Source organism: Colius striatus, chromosome 10, assembly GCF_028858725.1.
Source record: "Colius striatus isolate bColStr4 chromosome 10, bColStr4.1.hap1, whole genome shotgun sequence".
NCBI lineage: Eukaryota > Metazoa > Chordata > Aves > Coliiformes > Coliidae > Colius > Colius striatus.
This window is the reverse complement of record NC_084768.1, coordinates 31,100,942-31,124,359: the sequence shown is the minus strand read 5'-3', so window position 1 is coordinate 31,124,359 and position 23,418 is coordinate 31,100,942. Positions and strand designations below refer to the sequence as shown.

At 43.2% G+C, this 23,418-nt stretch overlaps 1 protein-coding gene across 8 annotated transcripts in view; it reads left to right on the top strand.

The window, feature by feature from the left end:
• Window positions 1–23,418, top strand: part of ST3GAL3 (ST3 beta-galactoside alpha-2,3-sialyltransferase 3) — a 182,402-nt gene that overhangs the window by 163 nt on the left and 158,821 nt on the right. For 4 of the 8 annotated variants that reach the window (XM_062003584.1, XM_062003582.1, XM_062003583.1 and 1 more), the window contains exons 1-2: window positions 1,747–1,802; window positions 2,578–2,722. In XM_062003584.1, the coding sequence (XP_061859568.1) occupies window positions 2,608–2,722 (115 nt within the window). In that variant the 5' untranslated portion in view covers window positions 1,747–1,802; window positions 2,578–2,607. Of the gene's footprint in view, window positions 1–1,746; window positions 1,803–2,166; window positions 2,297–2,319; window positions 2,489–2,577; window positions 2,723–23,418 lie in introns of those variants that run through there. The other 4 variants (XM_062003578.1, XM_062003579.1, XM_062003580.1 and 1 more) reach the window with 4 other exon arrangements.

Genomic DNA, 23,418 nt, shown 5'->3' with positions numbered 1-23,418 from the left:
GATGTGGTTGTGGGTCCTCTCCACACGTCTCCTTAGGGGGATGTTGTTGTTACCATAAGTCCATCTCCTGTGCTGCATCTAAAACTTGTTGTTGACATCCGGAGAACCTAATGGGATGTTAGTGCAGCATGTGTCTCCCTCGTATCTCCACAGAAGAGCGTGGCAGCTCTGCCAGCCTGGCTGCGTGGGTGCCACACTTGCAGCCAGCTTGCACTGACTTCACTTGTGCTGAACACAGAGTGGGGCTCCTGGCTGCAAAAGTAGGGCTGCACGAGCCCCCAGCAGCGCTCCCTGCAACCTGTATGTGCTTTGCCTCTTGCCAAGGGCTCGGGCAGTGCTTAGCCAGCCCTGTGCCATCCGAGGCACTGGTCAGCATTGGCAGCTGGGCTCACTCGCTGTGGGAACCATGCCAGTGACACACTTAGTTTCCTTTACATGTCTCTTTGTTTTCTTTTGTGTTATCAGTGATTCATGGAGGGTGGAAACAGGACATCATTGGGCTGCTGAAGTTCCGGCTTTATTCCTTACAGTCTCTTTCCTTTCAAATGACTTTTTCTTGTGCTAATATTTTCCCTTATCATCATTCCCTCCTTATGCTGCCTTACCCTTGTCTCTCTCACTTGGTCTGTGCCTGATGAGCACTAAGGGTATCCAGCAAGGAGGGCAATGCTGTGAGAAGGGCAAGGTGTGGGCTGTCCCCACTACTGTGGTGCACCAAGGTCGAGACTGTAATGGTCCAGGAGCTCAGTGGAAGTGGTGCCAGCGGCGTGGCCCTGGCTGTGTGGGCTGTGCCATGGGAGGGCAGCTGGTGTGGTTGTGCAGCCTGGTGCAGTGGTGGAGCACTGGGAAGCCCAGGGAGGTGGCACAGTGCTGTGTGGGAGCAGGCTGGACCATGTTGGGTACGCAGTGGTGGGAGGATCTGGGAGTTGGACAGCGGGAGGACAGCGGCCCAGGGCAGTGCCTGGGTGCTACACTGGCCTGTGCAGCACGGCTGGTGCAGCGTGGTGCGGTGAGTGGAAGCAAAGGGCTGGGCTGCTCTGTGCCCGGGCTCTAGAGGTTACAACGGTTACAAGTTGTTCTGACTGGCGCTGGGAGACTGGGCAGCGCAGCGACTGAACGGAGGCGCAGTGCAGCGCAGTGCCGTGCCGAGACGCCAGCTAACGTGTTGGGGTGCAGCAGCGGGGCGGCAGGGAGGTGTGCTGCAGTGCTGTGGCTGCAGCGATGGCAAGGCGTGGAGGGGTCTCAGCCGGAGGAAGGCGCGGCGCAGCGCAGCGCGGAGCGTTGACAGCGGTGGGATGGGCCCTTCGGTGCGATGCCTGGAGGGAGGAATGGTGTGGCACAACGCTTGAAGCCACTGCAGCGATTCGGAGAGGCTGCTGGGGGACCTGGAAGCGGGGCAGCGCTTTGTAACGGCATCAACGGCAGGCAGTGCCGTGGGAGCGCGGAGCGGCCGCCGCCAGCGCCGCGGTGCTGGACCGGGAGCGGCGGGGTCCCGGCGCATGCGCACAGCCGCCCTGCCGCAGCGCCCCTCCGCCGGCGGCGACCCCTGCCGCCCGCCCGCCCGCTCGCCATTGGCTGCGGCCGCGGCCCCCCGCGCCTCGCCATTGGCCGGCGGCGGCCGCTACGCGGGCGGCCCCGCGGCCTGGCGCCCCGCCCCGGCGCCCCATTGGCGGCCGCTGCGCCCCTCAGCGCCGCGGCGGCCGGTCCCGCTGCGCTCCGCCGCGCCCGGCATGGCGGCGCCCGCAGCCCCGCGCCCCGGGGCCGCAGCCGGCGGCCGAGCGCCCAGGGCCGGCGGCGGCCGGGTGAGGAGAGGCGAGAGGGGGAGCGGACGGGCCCGGTCTCGGTCCGCGGGGGGTTCGGCGTGGGGGGGGCGCGAGGCGGGTAGCGGAGCCCGGCGAGGCGGGGGCCGGGCGGCGGAGTGGCCGGTCCGCGCCCTGCCGGCAGCCCGGCGGTGGCCGCTGCTCCTTGCCTGCTCTGACTCAGATTCCGTCCGGCCGCTGGCAGCTGTCACCCGGCGGCGAGCTGCCCTCTCGCTCGAGCCGGGGCGCACCCTGCTTCTCCCGGCGCCGTGCCCGCTTCGGGTCCTCGCCGCGGCGTGCCCGGGGCCGCTGCCGGGCTCCAGCCGGGACCCGCGCCGCCCCGCAGCCAGCCGCCGGGCTCCGCGGGCCCCGCAGTCCGCGGGACACCCCGTGCTCTGGGGGTTTGCTGCGTGGCGCATCTGGGGAGGACGGCGGAGCTCACCAGGCCTCGCCGGCCGTGGCAGCTCAGACACTCATTATTTGAAGTGGGCTGGGACGTAAGTGCAAACGGGGAACTGGGCTGCAGCCCTCTCACAGCGTTGCGGTGCCCTCCTGCCTCTCTGGAATGGCGTTTACCCTTGTGCCAAGAAAAACCCGCAAGAGGTTGCCGCTTAGCGTGGTAGTTCGTTTCAGTGGTGCGGTTTGGGGAACTGGTGCGTTTCATGTGTGGAGAGCACGGCTTTGGATCGGTGCGTTGCCGTGGGTGTGGGGTTCTGTGATGCGGAAGGATGACTGTTGGAGAAGGTGGCTCCAACCTCAACCTGTCTTTCTTTCTCAGGTCGTGTAGAAGAGCAGATTTAATGTGAAGATGGGAGTGTTGGTGTTTGTGCGTAACCTGCTGCTAGCCCTCTGCCTCTTTCTGGTACTGGGATTTCTGTACTATTCTGCTTGGAAGTTGCACCTTCTCAGATGGGAGGATTCAAGTAAGTGACTGCTTCTGGGCTACCTAAAATGACTGTCAGATAGTTGCAGTAGTACTGAGGTGGTTCTGATTTAGTAGCATTAGTGGCATGTGATTAAGCCCAATCAAACGCTGGAGCTTTTAGTATGCTTAAGGGTTTGAATTTGTGATTACCTAATGCTCTTTATGGCTTTACTTTTATTACTGGGTACAAAAGCAGGTTCACACTCTGTAAGTCTAGTATTAGAGATTTCAGTCCTTAGAATGTTCTGTGTTTGTTTATGATTTCTAATTGTCAAAATAAAAGAGTTTGTGTGCTGAGGCTTTCGTTGCCTGAGTCTTTACATACATTTAAAAATATCCAGGACAAAGGATTTTTTTCTCTGGTGGATTTTGATTTCTTTCTGTAGTCATATATGCTGGTTATCTCACCATCTTACTTTTGTCCTTCAGAAATCCTCACCTTCCATTTATCTTTCATGTTACTCTCTGCCAGTTATCTCTCATCTAGAAGGATGTCTCTCAGCCTTCTTGAGTCCAAGAGACATCTGACCTCATTGAATACAATCTGTGGATTGTACTGTGTGGTAATGTCATAGGAGGGGTTAGTTGGCAACAAGATGTAAATGAGGCTGAGGTTTGATTGCTCAGTTATCTCTCTGATTTTTGTTTTGGTTGACTGCTTTCTTGCTTACATGTGAGAGTCATTTATTGAGAACATAAAAACAAGGAAAGAATTCCCTCCTGCCTCCCTCCCACCCAAAACACAAGCTAGCCTTCTTTACAGCTGTTCCATGAGCTGGTTCAGAGGTCTCGCAGCCAACCATTGCTCCCTGATCAGCGACTGAGAAACACTGATCCAGAGAGATTGTTTTGCTGTCTGGCAAAAAGCCACTGGTCAAACTCCGACTTTGCTCTGTTTCATTTCTGTGCGTGCTGCTGCTGGAGGTTTCTGCTGCAATGCTTATTATGAAACTTAGTATCCTTCTCCCTCTGTGCGCTCCCTATCTGTTGTTACATGCTCTTAATAAGTTTTGCCTGATGACAGATGATAACTTGAGTAGGATACTAGCGCTGATGTGGTGATTTTGACAGGACTGCTGAGGTGTCTTGTGCTAGAACAGTTACTCTAAGTCTGGCTTTGTAAAAGGAGATGTGTGGTGTCTTTCTGAGCAGGGACTGTTTCCTTAGGTTCCTGCTTCAGAGAGGGAGTAAAAAATATTGATTGTGACTTCCTTAAAACTAACACTTTTGTCATTTTCATGGAGGAAGGATTTTCCTCCATGAAAATGAGTACAGAATGTAATTTAAAGAACGGTTTTGCTGTATCTGCTACTGCATGATGATCTGTCATGAATTTATACCACCTGCTATCCTTTACTTCCTTCATGCCACCAAAAATCATGTTGGGACTTCTCAAGGACTGCAAAAAACCCCTTTCAGGCCACAATTTGTATGTGAACTTTGTTCAGCATGGAGGAGAAGTGTTTATGTGCCATATACCAAGGTGCTGAGCTGGGTTCTAAATTTCCTCAGATTTTTGCCTCTTTGCATTTTGTGCCTTGAATTTTGAGTACCATTTGTTGTTTTATACCACATCACTCCCTGGGGAGTTGGGTGGTAAATGTGCCTTGCAGATCTGTGTACAAACATGGTGGATTTCTAGAAATGGAACACTTTGACTTGGAAAGATGACTTTAAATTGTGGCCTAGGTAGAGTAATTTCTGTAGAGCACACGGGCTGCTTTCAGATACCTGGCATGTGCTGGCAGGAGTACTGTGAGATGCTGTCACAGACATTTTGTTAGATATTTCTAATGTTGTGTGTAAATGTTTATTCTTGGGAGTTACAGTGCTTGTACTAAGCTTCTTCAACATGTATGAGTCAATGAAGGTTTAGTTTATTGATCTTTAGCATATGTCACAATTGATACAGGCTGTAGCATTGTTCCTTTTCTTCTAGACACTTTCATAGATTGTCTCTTAAATATCAGATGAAGTGCCTTGAGATATTAGTGTAAACAGCAGTGTAGTGTAAGAGGGTAAAATTCTATGTAATAGCTTTTGAAAACAGTTAAGGTGATACCAGTTTTCAGTTGATCTTCAGAGTTTTGTGTATAGGTGTGTTACTTATCATGTAATTTTACACGAGGCAGATTTAAAATGCAAATTTAAAAGCTGGTATTGTGAAACTTGATAGGGAGAGTTAAGGTTAAGCTTCTATAAATAAGCCTTTGGAAGTTAACAAATGACAGAATTGAAGTAGCTCGTTTAGCTACCATTAGGCTTCCTTGAGTGTGTGTAATATGATACAATGAATAATGGTGTAATTACACTTTCTCTTTTCCAAAGGGGAGCCTTGCCTAGTTCAGTGCACAAGACAGGTGGTGCTTGATGGCTGTCTCTGGTTTTATTTCCTGAATTACAATTCTGTGGGTGACCTTGTAAATTTCCTTAAGATTGACACAGTAATACTGATGTCCTCAAAGGCAAAACTAAGTTAAATGTGTTGATTTGAGGGCACTTAATAAGCTAAGATTATTGACTTAATCTTTCTTATTATTTTCTCTTTTTTTTGACTGGTGTCTTTTATTCTGTGTAAAAGTGACTCTCTGGCTTCATTAGCCACATTCAGCTTTACCCTGTTCTATTCTTTGTGCTAGGGGAGGTGTGAAACTAAGCTGATCCTGTAACCTTGACACCTGGAGTAGTAACCTTGACACCTGGACACAAATTTCCCATAGAGCATGGTGAAAAATACTCAGTCTGCTCACTTGCTGCATGTGTGGTTTTGTTCACTTAATGGTTTAGAAAATGCTTGTGTGAATGGTAACTGGGACTTGGAGGTTTATATATTTAGCTGCTAAAGTAAATGAATACTTAATTTGTTTGTTTGTACTTCTGATACCTCCAAGCAAGGTGACCAGACTTCTGAGGAGACTGAAAGATACACATCAGTGTTTCTCTTACCATCTTCATTTCGCTGTAAATCTGTTCTCCTTTAGTGCTGCTTTGGTGAGGTCTGAAAGGTCTTCTCCCTGCTGCTCTACACCTTGCTGAAATACTAGGAAAGAATTAATTCTAAGGTTTATCTTTCCTGTGACAAGAACGAGATTGAATTCACCTAATGTGAACTAATTAAGGTTGAATTAAGTTCAACTGTTTCTCCCATGCGAGACAAACCTCTAGTAACTGCTGCCTCTCTCTCATCTCTTTAATGAGTATTATGGCTGGCTACTCTTCCCTGAGCCTTGCTTCACATCAGTGACAATATGTGGTTAGTTCTCAGAGCAGTAGCCAAGTGTAAGAAGTGGCGTGTAACACTGTGTGAACGCAGGAGGGCCTTTGAGTTCTGGGGATCCTTGGGTGTATATGAGCAGTGTTTAGGCCAGACGTAAGCTTTCCATTTTCTTATGAACCTGCTTCTGCAGGGGAGTTGGACTAGATGATCTCTAAAGGTCCCTTCCAACCCCTACTATTCTATGATTCTGTCATTTCTGTAATGCAGCTTCAGTCTCTGACAGGAGTGCTAAGAGATGTGTGCTGTCCTTGCACGTTCTTGTCAGACAGGCAATAAGAACAGATGCTGCAGCCCTCTGATTAAAAGTGTTGAGTTGCATGGAGGTGTGCTAAGTACTTGGAACTGATAATGTGATGTGAGAGACAAACAAGGAAATAAGTTTCATATCAGGTTTATCTGCTCTGTACATTCTAGAGCCACGTTGCAGCAGCAGATAAGTCTGTTCACTGTATTTCTGGACACTTGAGTTCTCAGGAACTCTTACGTAGTAATACTAGTGATAGCAGCGGGTTTTCAAGGTCTGAAATGTGCACTGCGGCCTTTTTCCTAACAACTCCCTGTCCTATCCCTTCCACCTTCCCTGATGCATTTGGCTCTGAGAAGGAAGGAAGATGTTATGAGCATGAAGAAGATAGCACATGGGAAGGTGCCCCATTATCCTTGAAAAGTACAGTGCAAGATGGACTCTCGCTGTCAGTGCCTCTTAGATTTGCTGTATCAGCTTGGAGGAACACATTTTTACCTGTAACTGAAGGATACAATATAGCCATGTTAAAATTTAATACTGATGCTTGTTACTTAACTGGGTATGTGCCTAGCTGATTTTACAAGTTTAAAATGTATTTGTTTTAAGGCAGGAATGATTCCATTAAAAAAATGTCCTGTCTGTAGAAGTACTGGTCTCATTTCCCAAGGCAGATTTGTTTTGGTGGTTTTTTTCCCCCCCCTTAAAGTATTGAAATATACTTGAGACAAGGACAGTGTGATGCTATTTTCCTGTTCTCTATTGCATTTCTACCTACATGACCCTTGAATTAATTTAGAGAAATATATATTTTCCTTTAGGTGGTTTTACCAAAACGTAGGTTAATACAATTTGTAGCTATATGTTTTTAGGCTTGTCAGTTTGAATGTGGCTTTTGAAACACCTCCAGGTATGTTCTGTTGCTGTCTCCATAAAGGAATCAAGTCGTCAGTCTGTCATCTGTTGCTCTGTGTTATTTTCAACTCTAGTTCTGGAAAGGCAGCCAAAGATATAAAACTATGAGAAGAGATTTTCTGAAGGTATTTCAGGACCCTCATCCTTACTGCATTTTTTTAAATGTCTGTTTCCATGGAAACTGAGGAGACATAAACAGACAAAACTGACTCACTTCTGGTAGCAGGTTTTGAGTCTGCTTGCATTTCCATGGAAACCAATCTTGCAGCAAAAAACTCTAAATTAGTCAAAAGCAATCAAGCCTTGATCTTTAATATAGATATAATTTTCTCTCTTTCAAAGTCAAATGGTATTTTTGTCAATTCTTGTATTGGGAATAAAAATGTATTGAAGAAATGGCTCTTCTTACAAGGATTTGGAACATGTGTGCTGTTTCTCACGTGGCTAAAGCCTTGAGATATGTGTGATGTGATGTAGTGTAGTACAACTGTTGTGTCTTGAGATACTGGGAGTACTGTTTATTCTGTGTTAAGGGAGTAGATCTTGCTTACTGACATCTGACTTCTTTCCATTCTATTGTTTAATGAGAAGACATTTAGTTGAGGTGTGAGCAACTAGGCCATGGAGACAAACTTGTCCCCTTTGTGGAGAGAGCGACGTGATAGTTTTGTTTTCAGACCCTCATCTCTGGGAATTACTGTCCTACTTGCCCTTGCCTGAAGAAGGAAAGCAGGAGTGTTTCTGTTAAAAAAAATCATCTTTAGACCAGCTCAACTTGGCATTGGGAGTATAAATGTCTGATAAAAGTAGCTTGAGCAGAGCTGGCTGAACTGAGGTGGATGAGGGACAATATAATTCTTTACTGTAGAATTACAAGGTGCTGATGCCCCTGTTGAGGGATGTGAAACAAATTGTGATGGAAAACATTTTGGTTGTTCTATGTCTGTCTGTGACCTTAGCCATAGAGCTGGATGTATGTCCTTTTATAGTAGACTTTATTGCTGTTGCTCCTGCTCCCCAGACTGAAAAGCCTGGGAGACTTTAACCTTGTGGGCGTTAGCTTTTTAAAAAACCCTGGTTTGGATGGCATTACAGTAGTCTAAGTTTCCTGAAACAGTTGCTTTTTGCTTTGTAGGAAGAGGCTGGGAACAGCAGTGAGACAGATCATTGTGAATTCACTAATGTTTGCCTTATTGGTAACTTTCAAGGTTTGTTTCATTTCTTCAGCTGTTTTGTGCTACACTTCTTGCACCCAAATTAAGAACAAATGTTTAGAAACTTTTCATAACTTGGATTAAGGAATCTGTTTGCTAATTTTCAGATGCTTTAGGGTTTTGAGTATCACAGGGATGCTTTTTGAAGTGTTAAAACCCAGGAATTTGTGTTATTTGGGCAGTGGTGAATATTAGAAAGCAAGCTGTAAAAATAAGAGTTATAACATTGGTTGTCTGGTAAAGTAGCTTAACTCTTCAAAGAATTCTCCTGTTGGGCTGAAATGTTCCACTTAGGTTTAGCTTTAAACTGAAACCTTGTGGTAACTGTGGTGGATCATTCTCTTATCTGTGCACAACATAGGAAAATGGATTTAGTGCCCAGAAGTTGTTAGCATTGTTCAAGTTACTCTGTGCCAGAACAAGGAGCTTGGCTGAACCTAAACTCCTGCAACATGGGTGATTCAGTTATGGTAGGATCTTCCCCAGCTGTAGTTGTGTCAGCTGCTTTTTGCTTGGCTGGAAACAGATGTTTGTGTTGCTGACTCCTTGTGCTCTGGTTGTTCAATGCAACCTCACAGAACCGCCTGCCCTTTGCACCAGAGGCAGCTGCCTGTCCACCACCAGGACAAAGAGACAGTCTGCTCAGAACTTTTAAGGTCTATGGAAGAGTTAAAAACAAACAATTGAACAAAAATCATGAATGTGTCTGTCTTTCAGAAGGCAGTGCTTCACAAAGTAGGCTAAAGAAACAGAGGAATGAAAATGCTTCATCTTTTTCTGACCTCTTATGCATATTTAGTGAAATACCCAACCTTGCACCCAACCTGTACAACCTTGCTCTTCTTGGGACCCTGCTTATCCCAGGGATTTCTTTGTTGTAATGTTAATAGTGCAGGACAGAACTCTGCTAGGGCGTATGTGTGACAGAGCTGTTGAGGGAGGGAGCAAGTATAATGTTGCCTCCTCCCTGGGATTTCTCCAGTGGAGGAAAATTCCCTGCAAGTGCTTCAGGCACCTGTAGGAGCAGGTTTAGTGAGGGACATTAAGAGCATAGCACTCTAAGCACTTTGTGGATGGAAGGGTGGCTGTTATGCTGTACTTGCGCTCATCTTCATTCTATCTTGGTTTCAGCTTTTTCAGCCCATGATTACTGTTAATTCTGAGCTGATGATGACTTTTAAGCAAGATAGAAAAGCAAGGTGCAAGAATATTTCTTCATTCCCCTGCACACAACTGTGCTGTAGTTTTGCATCCTAAAATAGTAAGGAGCTTTTGCTTCTCTTGACAACAGCGGTCTTGTTGCTGTTTGAGTCCCTGTTCAAGCCTTTATATTTCCCCCTCTCTCCATTTGTGTGGCTAGCTGATGGGAACTTGCCTGGTTTAAAAGTATGTGTGGTTTTGTTTTATTCCGTTGACCTTAACCTGACTTAGTGCTTCACTTCAGTTGCTCTTGTGTATTTTCTCCTGGTCCCCCACAAGCCTGGGAAAGGTGTGTTCCTGTGACTTTTGATAGGTGGATTGGGATGGTGTTTGTAGGGTGCAGCACTCAGTGTCTTACACAGCCAAAGCTGTGTTCTCTGACACCGGTTTTTCAGAGGTCAAAGTCAGCAGCTTTCTGTATTCTGGGAGGTACAGTGCAGTGAAAGCATTTTACTTCACATAGCAATTGCTCTGCAGCTGAGTGCTTTCAGAAGTGAAAGGGCTTATTCACCTCAACTGATTGTGAACCCCTCAGCATTGAGTTGAGCTGGAAACAATACCTCTCTGTCAGGACTGTCTCATCCACCTTAGTAAGTGACTCTGCAGTGACATCTTGTCGCTGTACATCACTGCAGGGCACAAGGCACACACCTCTGGCCTGTAGCCACTGCAGCAATGGCTATTGTGCCTTAAGTTATCAGCAGCCTTAATGGAAGCTCCACCCTATCACTCATTTGATAGAATACATCACGCAGACTTTCTCTCTTGGCCTCAATACAGTCAGGCAGGCTTTGGGCACCTTTGCCCATTTAATTCTGATTCACATCCGTCCTGCTGACGTCGCTGGGGCAATAACTTCTGCCACAAAGTGGGTGATGTGTCATTCATCTCGAGCTGGGTAGCTGTGATCTGACTGTGCCCTTAGTACTGATTCTGACCATGTCTGGAATGTTTTGCAAAAGAGATTTTTCCTAGATTGTTATCTTCTGCCAACATTTTTGGTGCTCTTGTCAGTGTAACATCTCATTTTTTCTCCCTGCAGCCCGAGTTAACATCGCAATGTCAGGCTGAGGCAATAAGGCAGCCAAAGCTGGGTATGACTTGCAAGGACGAGTACAATCGGGTCATGAGGATAGCTCTGCATGAATTATGTATCTCTTCTGCACTTCAGAAGGAATGTAATTGTGCACGCAGGCATCAAGCAAAAAGTAATTTGTACTGTGTGTGCATGTCCTGAATAGATGTCTGAACCTGGGAGCTGATTTCAAGTTGTTACTTCCTCATGGCACCACGTGATTTTATTGCTCTTGTATGCGTTGCTTTGTTGCAGTAATAATGAGTGATGATAGCAACACAATTTTAGTCAGATACTGAAACTGCAGGATGGTTTTTAACCAGTTTTGATATTTTGAATAACCAAATACCTAGGGAATCCAAGAAACATGTATCTCTGAGGATCAGAATTTAGCATTTCTTGCTCTGTTCCAAAAAAACCCCAAAACCAGATGGTGATATAATTAGCTATTTGCATTTTTAAGAGCTTATAAATGTATATCTTCCTTGTCTAACTTTTTCTTCAGATGATGCTGGGATCTCTCCTACTTTAACTCAGGCACTACTACAGCATGTAGTTTTTTTCACAGCTATTACCCCATGGATTTCAATACTGGGGACACTGATGAAATGGGAGGTTCACCTGAGCTGCAGCAGTGCATATGCCCCTTAAGAGCTCCTAGAGGAAGAAGACTTAACACAATGTAGCTATAAAAACATTTAGCTGATATCTTTTCTAGCAACAGTGAGTGTACATGTTCTGAGGTGCATCTTTGTTCAAAACAAAGGTGCATGTATGCTTTAAAAGAGGTAGTGAGAATGAGATGGCACAGAAATCAATAAAAGCTGAGTTTTCCCTACAGGTGAGTAGCTGATGGCTTCCTACATATGAAGGCTTACTCTAAATAAAGGTCAACAAAGTTAATAATTTATAAGTGCAGTTGCAGCTTTTTAGCTTTGTCAGAGATGAATCTCAGAATAGCTTTGGTACTATGTAAGTATTGCTGTTCAGCTGCTATGGAGTCTGGAGACCTTAGAAAAGTACTGCGATACATTTCCTCAGATGAAGGGTGATAACTTAAATAGACTTGGGAAGGCAGAGGAAACTGAAATTATTCTGTGTCTCATAGCTGCTCAAGGGCAGAGCTATGAATAGAATAAAGTTCTCAAGGTTCTTGATGTAGTGTCCAGTTGGCCGCATGAGGCTCGCCCTCCTGTAATTACGCATTCCGTATCTGCATAGTTCAGAGAACAGAATATGCTGATGTTGCGTGCTTGGGGAAGAGATCATCTGCTGCTATTTGTAAAAACACAGCAGTATTTCAAAGTACTGCATTGATAATGAAACTGGTGGTGGTCTGCATGGGTGGTGCTGGTGGCTTGGGGTAGGTACTGTAATTAGGTTACGACCTGACTGCTAGAAGTTGCCTAAGATGCATCTGTGGAAGTGCCTTGGGAATGAAGGTTGTAACCTGAACAGTTGTGAATGCTGGTTTGGGGTTTTTCAACCTTCAGATTTACCACATGAAGGGCACTATGCTTCATGCTTGCCAGATACATCAATACCACAGCCTCCTTTTTCCCTTTAAAGGTGATATATTTTGTTTATAAGGGAAAAGTTTAATTTTGCTCTCCCCACTCAAACACAGAACTCTCTTTTCTTCTATTTAAACTTCGAAATAAATGTGTTCAGGTGCAGACTAAGCTTCTAGGATTTCTGCTCAGAGGATGAAAAAGGGAGCTTTTGAAAAGAGAAGAATAATGGAACAGTTCAGGCATTTTTAACCATAGCAATCACTAATGCTCTAGATATAATTAGAAATCTTATTACTGTGAATTCAGTTGCTGACACTTTTCTGCCTTTTGAGACTTGCCCCACACAATTCTATCAGGTTCCAAACAGAGCATAGGAGGTTCTCCATTATTCTGCTAGGAAATTACTAATGCTGCTTTTGTTCTTTTAGCACTGTTGCCATAGTCTCTGTTTAGAAGTTTCTTATCTGAACATTGGAATGGCTTTTATTATTTTAAAATAATATGATTCATCATGACATTAATTTCTACATATTTGAGTCCAGCACTTCAGCAGAAGCAGAAGCCTGAGTTAATGCCATCTAAAGAAGAGTATGGCCAGCAAGTCAAGGGAGGTTCTTCTCCCCCTCTGCTCTGCCCTGCTGAGGCCTCATCTGGAGTCCTGTGTCCAGTTCTGGGCTCCTCAGCTCAAGAGGGACAGGGAACTGCTGCAGAGAGTCCAGTGCAGGGACACCAAGATGATCAGGGGACTGGAACATCTTTCATACGAGGAAAGGCTGCAGATACTGGGGCTGTTTAGTCTGGAGGAGACTGAGGGAAGATCTTATTGACATTTATAACTATCTAAAGGGTGGGTGTCAGGAGATTGGGACATCCCTTTTTTCTATAGTAGCCAGCAACAGGACAAGGGAAGATGGGATGAAGCTGGAACACAAAAAGTTCCACTTAAATATAAGAAACAACTCTTTCCCTGTTGAGGTGAGGGAGCCCTGGCACAGGCTGCCCAGAGGGGTTGTGGAGGCTCCTTCCTTGGAGGGCTTAAAGACCCACCTGGACATGTTCCTGTGTGACCTGATCTAGGTGAACCTGCTTCTGCAGGGGAGTTGGACTGGATGATCTCTAAAGGTCCCTTCCAACCCTACCATTCTGTGATTCTAAAAACTGCAAACTGAATTCTAGTGACAAAATATGTTAATTATGATTGAATTTTCTAAATTTACTTCATATTTAAGAGTGCTTCAGATGTCATTTGACTATTACTGAACTTTGGAAAGATAAGTTTGCATGTTGAAAAATAGGCCTTACTTGCATTCTGAAAATATGGAAGCTTCAATAGTGTATGGTAATATTTCTGCTTAACTTTGTAGGGAACAAAACACATGGTTAATTACAGGATATTGTATTACTTGGGAAATACTTTGTGCAGCTGTGAATCGAGACCGTGCTGTTATCACAGAATCTTAATGGTTGGAAGGGACTGCCCTTAGGCTGGTGTTTCCTGACCCTTGAGTGTTTTCAGTTTCTTGATGCAGTTGCTAAAACTTTTAAGTAAAAGTAGCTTATAAACTAGAGCTAAGTACTCCTTATGATGTACTCTCCTATGCAAATGACACTTCCTGCTTCAAAGGAGGGTTGAATGAAGGACTAGAGAAATGTGCTGTTTTCTAGTGATTTGCTGCTTTTCTGATACAGTTTTGATGCAGGTGCAGAATTCCTTCATGTGATTTAAGTATGGCTTCAGAAAATGGCAGTTGAAGTGAGGGGAACCATTAAATGAAGAACAAAAAACTTGGAAGGTCACTCATTGCTAGCAAACTTTGTAATTATAGCATGGGAGAGGACTCAAATCATTTTTTCTGCAGACTTTAATGTCATTTCAGAAAGTGAAGGCTACTTTGATTTTTATGTTAGACTTAACAGTATAGCCAAGAGGTTTAAGAAACCACTTTGGCTGTTGTGTATAAATTGCTGATTTTGGCATAATGCTGTGCTGGTGTAGGTATGCATTGCTCAGCAGTCATGTATTTGTGCCTTTGCAGGAATGGAATTACCCCATAAGAAGCTTTCCTTATCCTTGTCTCTGCTCACAGCATTAACTAATCTTGTGATGGCTTGTTTCTTCAAGGACCTGCTTACAAAAATGTGTGAGATCTGTGTGATTAATTTTGAATGTTTCCATTGTTTGTCTGGAAGAGTTGGACAAAACTTGTAAGATAATTCCACAGGCAGCTTTGCTGCTTGCTTTGTGGAGTAGCTGGATTTGAAGAGTTCACACTTGTGTAAAAGTGTTTAGTCAATTTGGACGATTTACTGACAAATGTTCCTGAGACCTCTACATGATAAACCTGGAACTGGCTGCTGTGGTATCTCTGTTACCTCTTCTTTCATGAGCAGTTCTTTTTTTCTTGTTTTGTGGTCTGTATTAGATACAGTGACAATTTCTTTAAAGGCACGTTGTGTCTCTCTCTGAGGAAATGGAAGTTGCATGGGACAACTAGAAAGTAGAACCTAGTACCTCAATAATCACACCTCTCTCGCAGTGCTCACTTTGTTACATGATCATCTTGAACATTTCAGATGGGGCATGCAGTATGTGAGGTGTATTAAAAGCACCAGCACTGAGGGATGCTGTGATTTTTAGTTTTGTTATTTCTCTGATAGATTGAAGGGGTTTTTTTTCTTCGTTCTCTGATCTAATCTTTTTTGGATAGATGCTTTAATCTTTGTAAAGACCAAAGAACATGATAGGGTAGGTAATGTGAAATGAATTCTGGACTATGAAAGTTTCTGCCCAGCCTGTGCCTAGCAGCTTCTGTGCCTCTGGCTTACGTTCAGGTCTGCTGCAAAACTTGTTTGTGTATTGAATTGGACCAGGAAACTGATACAGTGTGAAAATGGCTTCTCTTCCCTCTTCCTCCAGCTCTTTAGAAAACGTTATTTTTTAATCCCTACCAGGCGTGCTTAAGCGAGTATCTTTTGCTAAAATACTGGTGCAGCCGTGCAAATGAAAGGTGGAGCGCGAGAAGCGTGAGAAGCCGCGGGTTGTTGCAGCGTGCGGGGACCGCAGGTGCCGCGGGAGGGCAGCAGATGCCTCCGTGTCAGCCCGCTCCAGCCCTGCCGCTTCCGACGCCGCAAGAAGTCCCACCAGCAATGCCCCAAAGCAAACCAGAAAGCACAGCATTCATCTCTCCTTTGCAGTTAACAACGGGGCAGCTGCCATTCCCTGGGGGAAATTTAGTAGAGAGCACATTTTAAAAAGCCTATAGAATCATTTGGGTTGAGAGTATCTTAATTTGGAGGAATCTTGCTGGTTGTATCCAGTCCACTACTGTTGCCAGTAGCTATTTTCATAACCTGACGAACCCCATCCTGTGACAAGTTGCTGGTTTTGCCTCCTGACACTCTTATTTTAGACACTACACAGGGCTGTAAGGTTTTGAGTGCCATGCCTGTGTTACTGCAAAGGGAAGAAGTCTAGACAAATCTAAAATTCTTAGGAAACCAGGCTTTGTTACTTCAGTTAGTCACTAAACAGCTCACTTTATTTAAAGGATTTTTGCTATCTGAGGAGAAAGAACAAAAGTTCTAACTATGTAATAGTCTTATCTCATGGGTTGATGCTGTGGTGAAAAACTGAGTGCTTCTATTCCTGAGCTCCTTCTTTCTGAAGCTGAAGCAAAGCAGGAGAGCAAAGAATGAAAGGCACATTTGGTAATTTGAATTGCTTTTCACCAGGTAGAATTTGTGTGGGAGCTAAGACCAAAAAGTGCTGAAGACCTCTGTCACATGGTAATCACATGTTTATAAACAACTACTGCTGTTAATTTCACAGCAGTTAATTAAAGAGATAAGCAAAACAAGATTTTTGGGAGGCAAGTTTATGTTAAGAAGAACATCTGTTGTGTGTCTTCCATATTAAGTCTGGATGGGGTAAGTTCAGCCCCCCTGTCACTGTTAAGTTTCATGGAAAAAAGTCTGGTCAGACCAGAGGTCCAAGTAGCATGGTAACAGGGTGAGCATTTACTGTTGTTTCTCCCATCCCACTTCCCTGTCTTCCTGCAATCGATGACCTTTGATTTCCTGAGATAGGTGTGTTATCTTTTTATATAATATATAAAATACTGCTAAGATTTTCTGACATAAAGTTATCTGGCTGCTTTTCAAACCTTTATATAAGTTTCTGGTACAATCTTCCCATGGTACTAATCTTCCCAAGCTAATGGTGTTGTGTGAAAAAGCCCCCCAAAAGCTTAGTTAAGAAGATGGAGAAATAATGAAGTTTTTCTAGAAACATGTGGAAAATGATCCTAAATGGGTAGTAGAGTGGTTTATTTGTTTGTTTTTAAAAGTGATACATGATAGTGTGATACATGTTTAACTGAGAGTTGAAGTCATGATGAGGGGCTGAGAATTTATCTTGGTTCAGAAAAGGATTTAATACCTATATAGAGGTTGGAAAAACTAAGAATGTCTGACTAACCAAGGTGTTAGAAAGTCATATTTGGAAAGAGAATGAATCTTACTTCAAGGTGTTAAATGGCTTTATGAAAACTTTAAACAGCACCTCTGAAGGGTTTCTTTTAAGGATGCATCAGGTGTGATTGAATAGAGGCATATTCCTTTGCTGTGAATTTTTGCTGCTCTTGACAGAGAGATTCCTGTGTATTGACATCTTATGATTTTAGATTCCAAATCAACCCTTTCAGGAAACCTATTCCAAACTGCTGCACCTTTCCAAATGTTTCCTGTGTTGTAAGCACCTAGAAGAGTGAGTGCACTTACTGTGTTATTTCTTTGTACTTGTAATTTTTGTACTTCTTAGTTCACACGTGGTAACTATTGATACAAGATCAACTTGAAAATGAAGTAGATTTTTTCTAGCAAAGCAGAGTTAAATTTGGAATCACGCTTGGAAAATATTCAAAATCAGTCTGTGGCTGATGCTGGTCTTTGTTACTTTCTTATGTCATTGCTTTGAAACTCAGAGAAGCTTAATAATACTCTTATCTTCTGGCTCAGGTCGATTCTGAGAAGTAAATTAAGGCTAATTTAGGGTGACCAATCAATCACTCTCTTCCTGATTTGCTTTTGTAGCAAATTAAGGCAGCATTTGTTTTTTTTCTGGAGCAGAATCTCCATCTGTAATCTATTTTTCAAAACAGAATCCTTTTTGCTTCTTTCTCATCTGACTTTATAAACATATTTTTATGGGTCCATTTAGCCATTATTATTGCAGGCTTAGTAAAAGAGCTCTTTTACTAAATGTAACTGCAGTGTACTCTTACATTTGTGTGCACCTGTGTAACATAAAAAGAGGGAGGAAAACCAGTTTTCGTCTTGTGTTACGTGTCCAAATAGAGAAATCTAGAGGAAAATACACCTACATGTATTAGTCCTAATGTGCTCCTTACTGACCAATTCTTCCTGATTTAATATATCCTTCAAAAATTTTCAGTGTTTTTAAGAACAGAGCAAGACTGTGCCAAATTTTAGGATAACACTAGTTGGAAAGGATGTAAGGAGGCCTCTAATCCAACCTCCTGGACAAAGTTGTTAGGTGAGACCAGGTCTTTATCCAGTCAGGTTCTGAAAACCTCCAAGAACAGAGATTGCACAACCTCTCTGTACAACCTTTTCCAATGCTTCACTGTCTTCACGGTGAACTACATCCAGTCCAAACCTTGCTGCAGCTTATGTTCACTGCCTCTAGTTGTGCCATGTGACACTTCAGGAACCAGTCTGTTTTCATGGTAATCTTTCTGCAGGTGTTGGAGGAGTGCCCTTCTGTCTCACTGAAGCTTTGTCTTCTGCAAGCTAAACAAGCCTCTGTTCCCTCAATCTCTCCTCATAGGTCTTGTGTTAGTGCCATGGTATTTGATCATCTGCACAATCCTCTGTTTGTTTGTAGCCCTCGCTAGAGACCAGGCACGATGCATCAAGACAGAGGGCTCTGTCATTTGGAGGGATTAGTGTCTTTATTAGTTGTTGGATTTTTTTTTCCTTATCTTTTTTACTGCATCAATTAAATCATCCCATAGATGTTCTGACATTTCACCTTCTGTTTCAAACATGTCTTTATTGTGCATTTGTTGTACCTGTACTGGAGCTTGCTGAAGAAATGACAGATCAATGAAGGAGGCACTTAACATTGAATGCACAACACTGAATGTAGCAAATATACAATAACAATATAGGTAATGGGTGTTGCTACTACAAAGGCCTTTTGCTTTTCTAGAGGCTCAGTCTAAAAGCAGTCACTTTTATAGAACAGAGGAATGAACAGAAACAAACAGACTTCAGGCAACCAACACCCTCTCCAGACATCCTGTTCCGTGGTGCTTTAGAAGAGACTTTTTTTTCTAACACCCAGTCTGAACCTCCTGATCTGTAACTTATGGCCAGTGTCCCTTCCTTCCCTTGAAGGACTCACAGGATGGCATGGGCACTGAGTACATTTTCCGTGTGCCTACTGTTTTTCTCTATAAACGTAATTTTAGGTTGAAAGTGGTCCTGAAAAAGTGAGGTATTTCAAGGTAATTATACCTTTTTCTTATATGTTGAGCTATGGGATTTCAGGGAAGTCAGTGAGCAAAGGCAATGGCTGTTTGTGCAATACTACTAATTCAGGCTCTGAGTACTTGTGCAGCTATTTAGTAAGCTTAGAGTAACAAAGATCTATTTGGAGGAAGATGACTGTTACAGGCTACTGTGTAATCAGAAGTCAAGGGCAAGCACGCCCAAGATGGTTGCAAGGGAGGCCATGCTTGTGGTAATTGCTTCCCTCTGGAGAAAAAGCTGTTGAAAATAACTGGATTGGATGTGAACACTGCTGCATTTGAACTGCTGCTGCTGTCAGCTATTGCTGATAGGCATGTCTGGCTCCTGACTAAAAATGTGAAGGTTTGATCTTCACTGAAGTGACTATGAATTTGAGTTTGTAACCAGTTTCAAGCAGAGCTGGGTGACTGCAGTATGTTGCATCTGAGAGGAGTAGTGCCCCTAATGTCTCCCTTGTGTACTTGTCTTTGGTTGTTCTAATCCTTTTTAGCAGTTATGTTGCTTATTCTGTCACATTGCAGCTTTCGGGATGTCTTTCTTCAACACCCTCTCATTCTGCAGCTCCTGGTATAGCTGGTATACTTTCCAAACTGTTTTGGAAGTAGTTTATTTTTTTAGTCAGGTATCCACACTGGGCTATTTAAATCTCTCCCATGAATTGCTTCATTGAGTCAAAACGCTGTGGTACAGGAACAGTTAATATTCCCTTAGTTGTGCAATAAAATGTATGCTGGTGGCAAATATAGTCTAGTAGGCTGCCGATTCATCTGCCTTTTGAGTCCTTTTAGCCGTTGCATATAGTTGTTTGGTTTTCTGTCTGCAGTGACTACACCAACATTAATGGTTATCTTTCATAGTAACTCCATTTGCTGTCCTTCAAAGGTGAGATTTCCAAGGCATGCAACCTAATAATCATTGTCAAACACCATAATCTCTTCTGTTAGGAGTTGACAAGCAAGTATATTCCACTTCTAAGCTATCTTATCTTCACATAACTTTTATCAGTTCCTGTGCCAGTATACATTTTAGAAAGCATTTTAATTAAAAAAGCATTATTTGTGATATTTCCTTTTTCCATGTCCACTGGGGAGCTGTTGGGATGAATGTTTCCAGAAGGCTTCATTTTGCAATGATTGGTGGGTGGTTTCTTTGCTGCATCCTGTGCAGTGTGAAGCCTCATCTCTGGAACGTCTGTCTGGTCCCATAAAATGTTTTGGGAAATGTGGTTTTATGTGCTATCACATGGGGTGTAACTCCTCTGCAATTACATGTTGGATGCTGTACTCTCAGACAGGATTATGAACACATGGAGGTGCTTGTGTATTAGAAGTATCATCTTGAAGATAGGAGCAAATCCAAGTTAATAATTTATAATTTCTCTTTCCCCCAGTGTTTTTCCATCAAGGCAAATACTTTTGGCTTCTCTTAAAGGACAGACTTGAAAGTGTCTCAGATTTCTAGATGAATACTGGGCAGTTGTACTGAGAAGTTATGTTGCTGTGATTGCAACCATCTTGGGACTTGGCTGTACTGAAGAATCATGTATCTTCTGCAATAAGGCAGAAGCCTCCTTTTTGCTGTCCTAATGTTAAAAATGGGTGAAACTTTATCTTTTAAAGCACTAACAGCAGAAAGATGTGAGAGTAGCAGTCCTGAACAGTCTGTAGGTAAGGAAGGGAGACTGTTGAGTTTAAAATTATGTGTTTTAAGAAAAAGGTACTTATTTTTAACTGCTGAAATGTCACTTATTTTCATAGTTGAGTTATGTATCTCCATGGCATGACCTTGCATTTTTGTAGTCCTGGTGCTTTCCAGCCCAGCCACCTTGGTGGCATTAAAAAACACCTGGGAGTGAGCTGGACCAGCAAGGCAGTTTTCTTTCCTGTTGTGTAACTCTTTAGTTACTTTCTAAGAAAACTGAGTAACTATTTTGTTTGTAAGCCCATTGTCCTAATTTTTGAGGGTTTTCCTCCTTGGTTTTGTTGTGTGTGTAGATTAATAGACTTTATTTCTAGTACTGTTTATGGTTTTATTATCTGATCTTAAATATTGCCCACTTATTTTAGAAGCTGTATTTTTTAACAATAGCTGCTCAAAATGGTTTCCTTCATAGCAAATTGTAGAAAATAGCCTTGCAAAACTGCAGGAGGGCTTTCTCTGGGTCTTGAGAAACAATATTTTTAAAAGGACTTTATGCCAACATATGTCAGAAGTATTCTATAAAATCTAATGATGGAAACTTGGGCAATCTATCTCAGTGCTTAATTGTTCTTCCCTGTAGAGAGACTTTTTTCCTCTCTGATGTCTACACGAAATCACTTTGGTTACAAGTCAGTTGCAAGCTTTTCTGAGTTTTTAATTCATTTTTTGGGTTTTTTTTGTGCCCTTCACCATGTGTTTATGTGTTTTAGGTTAGCCTGACTTCCTTCAGATTGGGGATTTTGAATCTTTCTAGTGGAGAAATTTTTTTGGGAAGCCGATCATTCTTCTAAAAACTGTACAACTCATGCACATGTTTCTTGATGTTTAGTACTCCAGAATATATTGCTTTGGAGGCTCTGCCTGTATGAGTGGAGTAGAAAAAGGTGGCTTGCAGTTATGCTCTGGTTCGTGCTTTTCAGTACAAAGACATTGGGGTTTCAGCATCACGGTGCTGGTTCATAGCAGCTTGCTATTCACTATAACTCATAATAACACCATTATGTCCACTGGGAAGTACTGTGTTCCCTTACCAAGATTCAAGTATTGATACACTTGCCATATACTTGGACATCTTGTTGCTATGGAATGTATAGAAATGTGGTTCTGAGTCTGTTCTGATGGAAAGGCATGAAACCATCTTTTTTATCACCAAGGTTAAAAGTTGTGTCCTTCTGGCCAAAGGCAATTGACTGCTGTCCCCCATCTCTCCAGAAAAAGACACTGAACTGAGTGGAAATACCTTGTTGGTTGGCAATGCCATTATGGACAATGTATGTTGTTGGATTTCTTTCCATTTCAAGCTCTGTAGACACTTTGTCATGTATGTCCCCACCCTGATATGACTTCTAGATCAAGCAGCATAGGGTTCTTTTCTAATGCAAAATGTACAACTTATTTCTCCCCTTCTCTGTACTGAAGGATTTTTATTTTCTATTTTTAAGTTTTCTGAAGGCAAGTGGTGTGTCATGGATTTGCTGTATTTGTTCACAGTTCAGTTTTGGGACAGTAATCTTAACCACATAAGAATGCTCGATAGATTAACGTGTCCTTTCATCCTGGCTGCTTGTTCATATAGACATTCAGTGATGAATATGCCTGTGCTTCAGATTAGGCTTAGGAGATTTTTGCCTAGTGGGCTCAAGTATTATTCTCCTTCCCTTTGCGTTCTACATGTGAGAAGAACAGGAGGTACACTCAGTTCTTGAATTTCCTTGCTGGTAAAAGTCATCAGCTAGACACCTGGAGGGTGACGTTTCTGATGTTTGTGGCTTGTGCTGAGGCCTCACAATGACTCTGGAAACTGTATCTCAAGGAGAAGCCTAAGGGGCTGCCTGCCTGCTCTCCCCATCTCTGCCCTTGCTCTGCTGAATCTGCAATGTGATGTTCTTTCTTCCAGCATTCAGATAGTGGCTGGTCATAGGTTAGAAATAGAGGAGTCTGCCGGTGCTGTTACTCTTGGAGTAGCCTTCAAGCTGCTTCTTGAAGAACCTTCTGATAGAGTGTTTGGATTTCTCTATGGTGTGTGGCTGTTTGATAATGCATAGATCTTTAAAATCTAAAAGACACTTTTTTGTTTTACAGAAACAATCAAAAAAATATTCCTATGATGTTGACTGGCTCTTATCTTCCTTAGAGAATAGCTTTCAAAGTTTTTGGTTTAGTCTTGGAGGTCTTCAAGACCCTCCTGGACATGTTCCTATGCAACCAGATCTAGGTGAACCTACTTCTGCAGGGGGTTGGACTGGATAATCTCTAAAGGTCCCTTCCAACCCCTACCATTCTATAAACCCCTATGATTCTATAAACTGTTCACTTTCCAATCACAGAGGAAGGTCTTGGGAAAAGGAAGAAATGAACATCATAACCAACCCAACACCCGACTCTGTAGTGAGACAAAAACCAATTTGGAACACTTATACGGCAAACTAGATTCTTGAGAAAGCTTGGTAGGTGTTCTTGTTGCAACGAGCTTCCTGATGGTCGGGGCTGGACTTCATCTTATGCTATGCTGCTTTGTAACGGTAGAGGGTACTGTTGCTGTAAGATACAACATGAGGGTTTTCTCACACAGACCTTGGAAATTTTTTGCTCCTAATATATCAGAACTGTTGCGATGTTATTACAAAGTCATCTTCAGGTTGTTGCCTCATCCTCATTCCATCTGTTTATGGATTTACTAAGTAGTTTTGTGGACAATCCCTCAAAGATGTGTCTTCTGAGATAGCTTGTTTTTCTTTTTGGTGTTGTGGAAAAACTGTTCCTTCTTTGTTCTAGATGATGCTGGACAGTTTTCCAGAGAGTTTATCTTCTGGAGATAAAGTATAAAAAAAGAACGGTAATGGTTTGGGGACAGAGTTCCAATTATTCCATCTCTTTTATTGGACAGCCTTACAACAATCTCTTCTCCTCTGTTTTATTTAGTACATTCTTACATAGTCTCTGGCCTCTGTTCACCACAGTTGTGTTTTTATTTGAGTGTCAACAGGTGTGCAGTTATT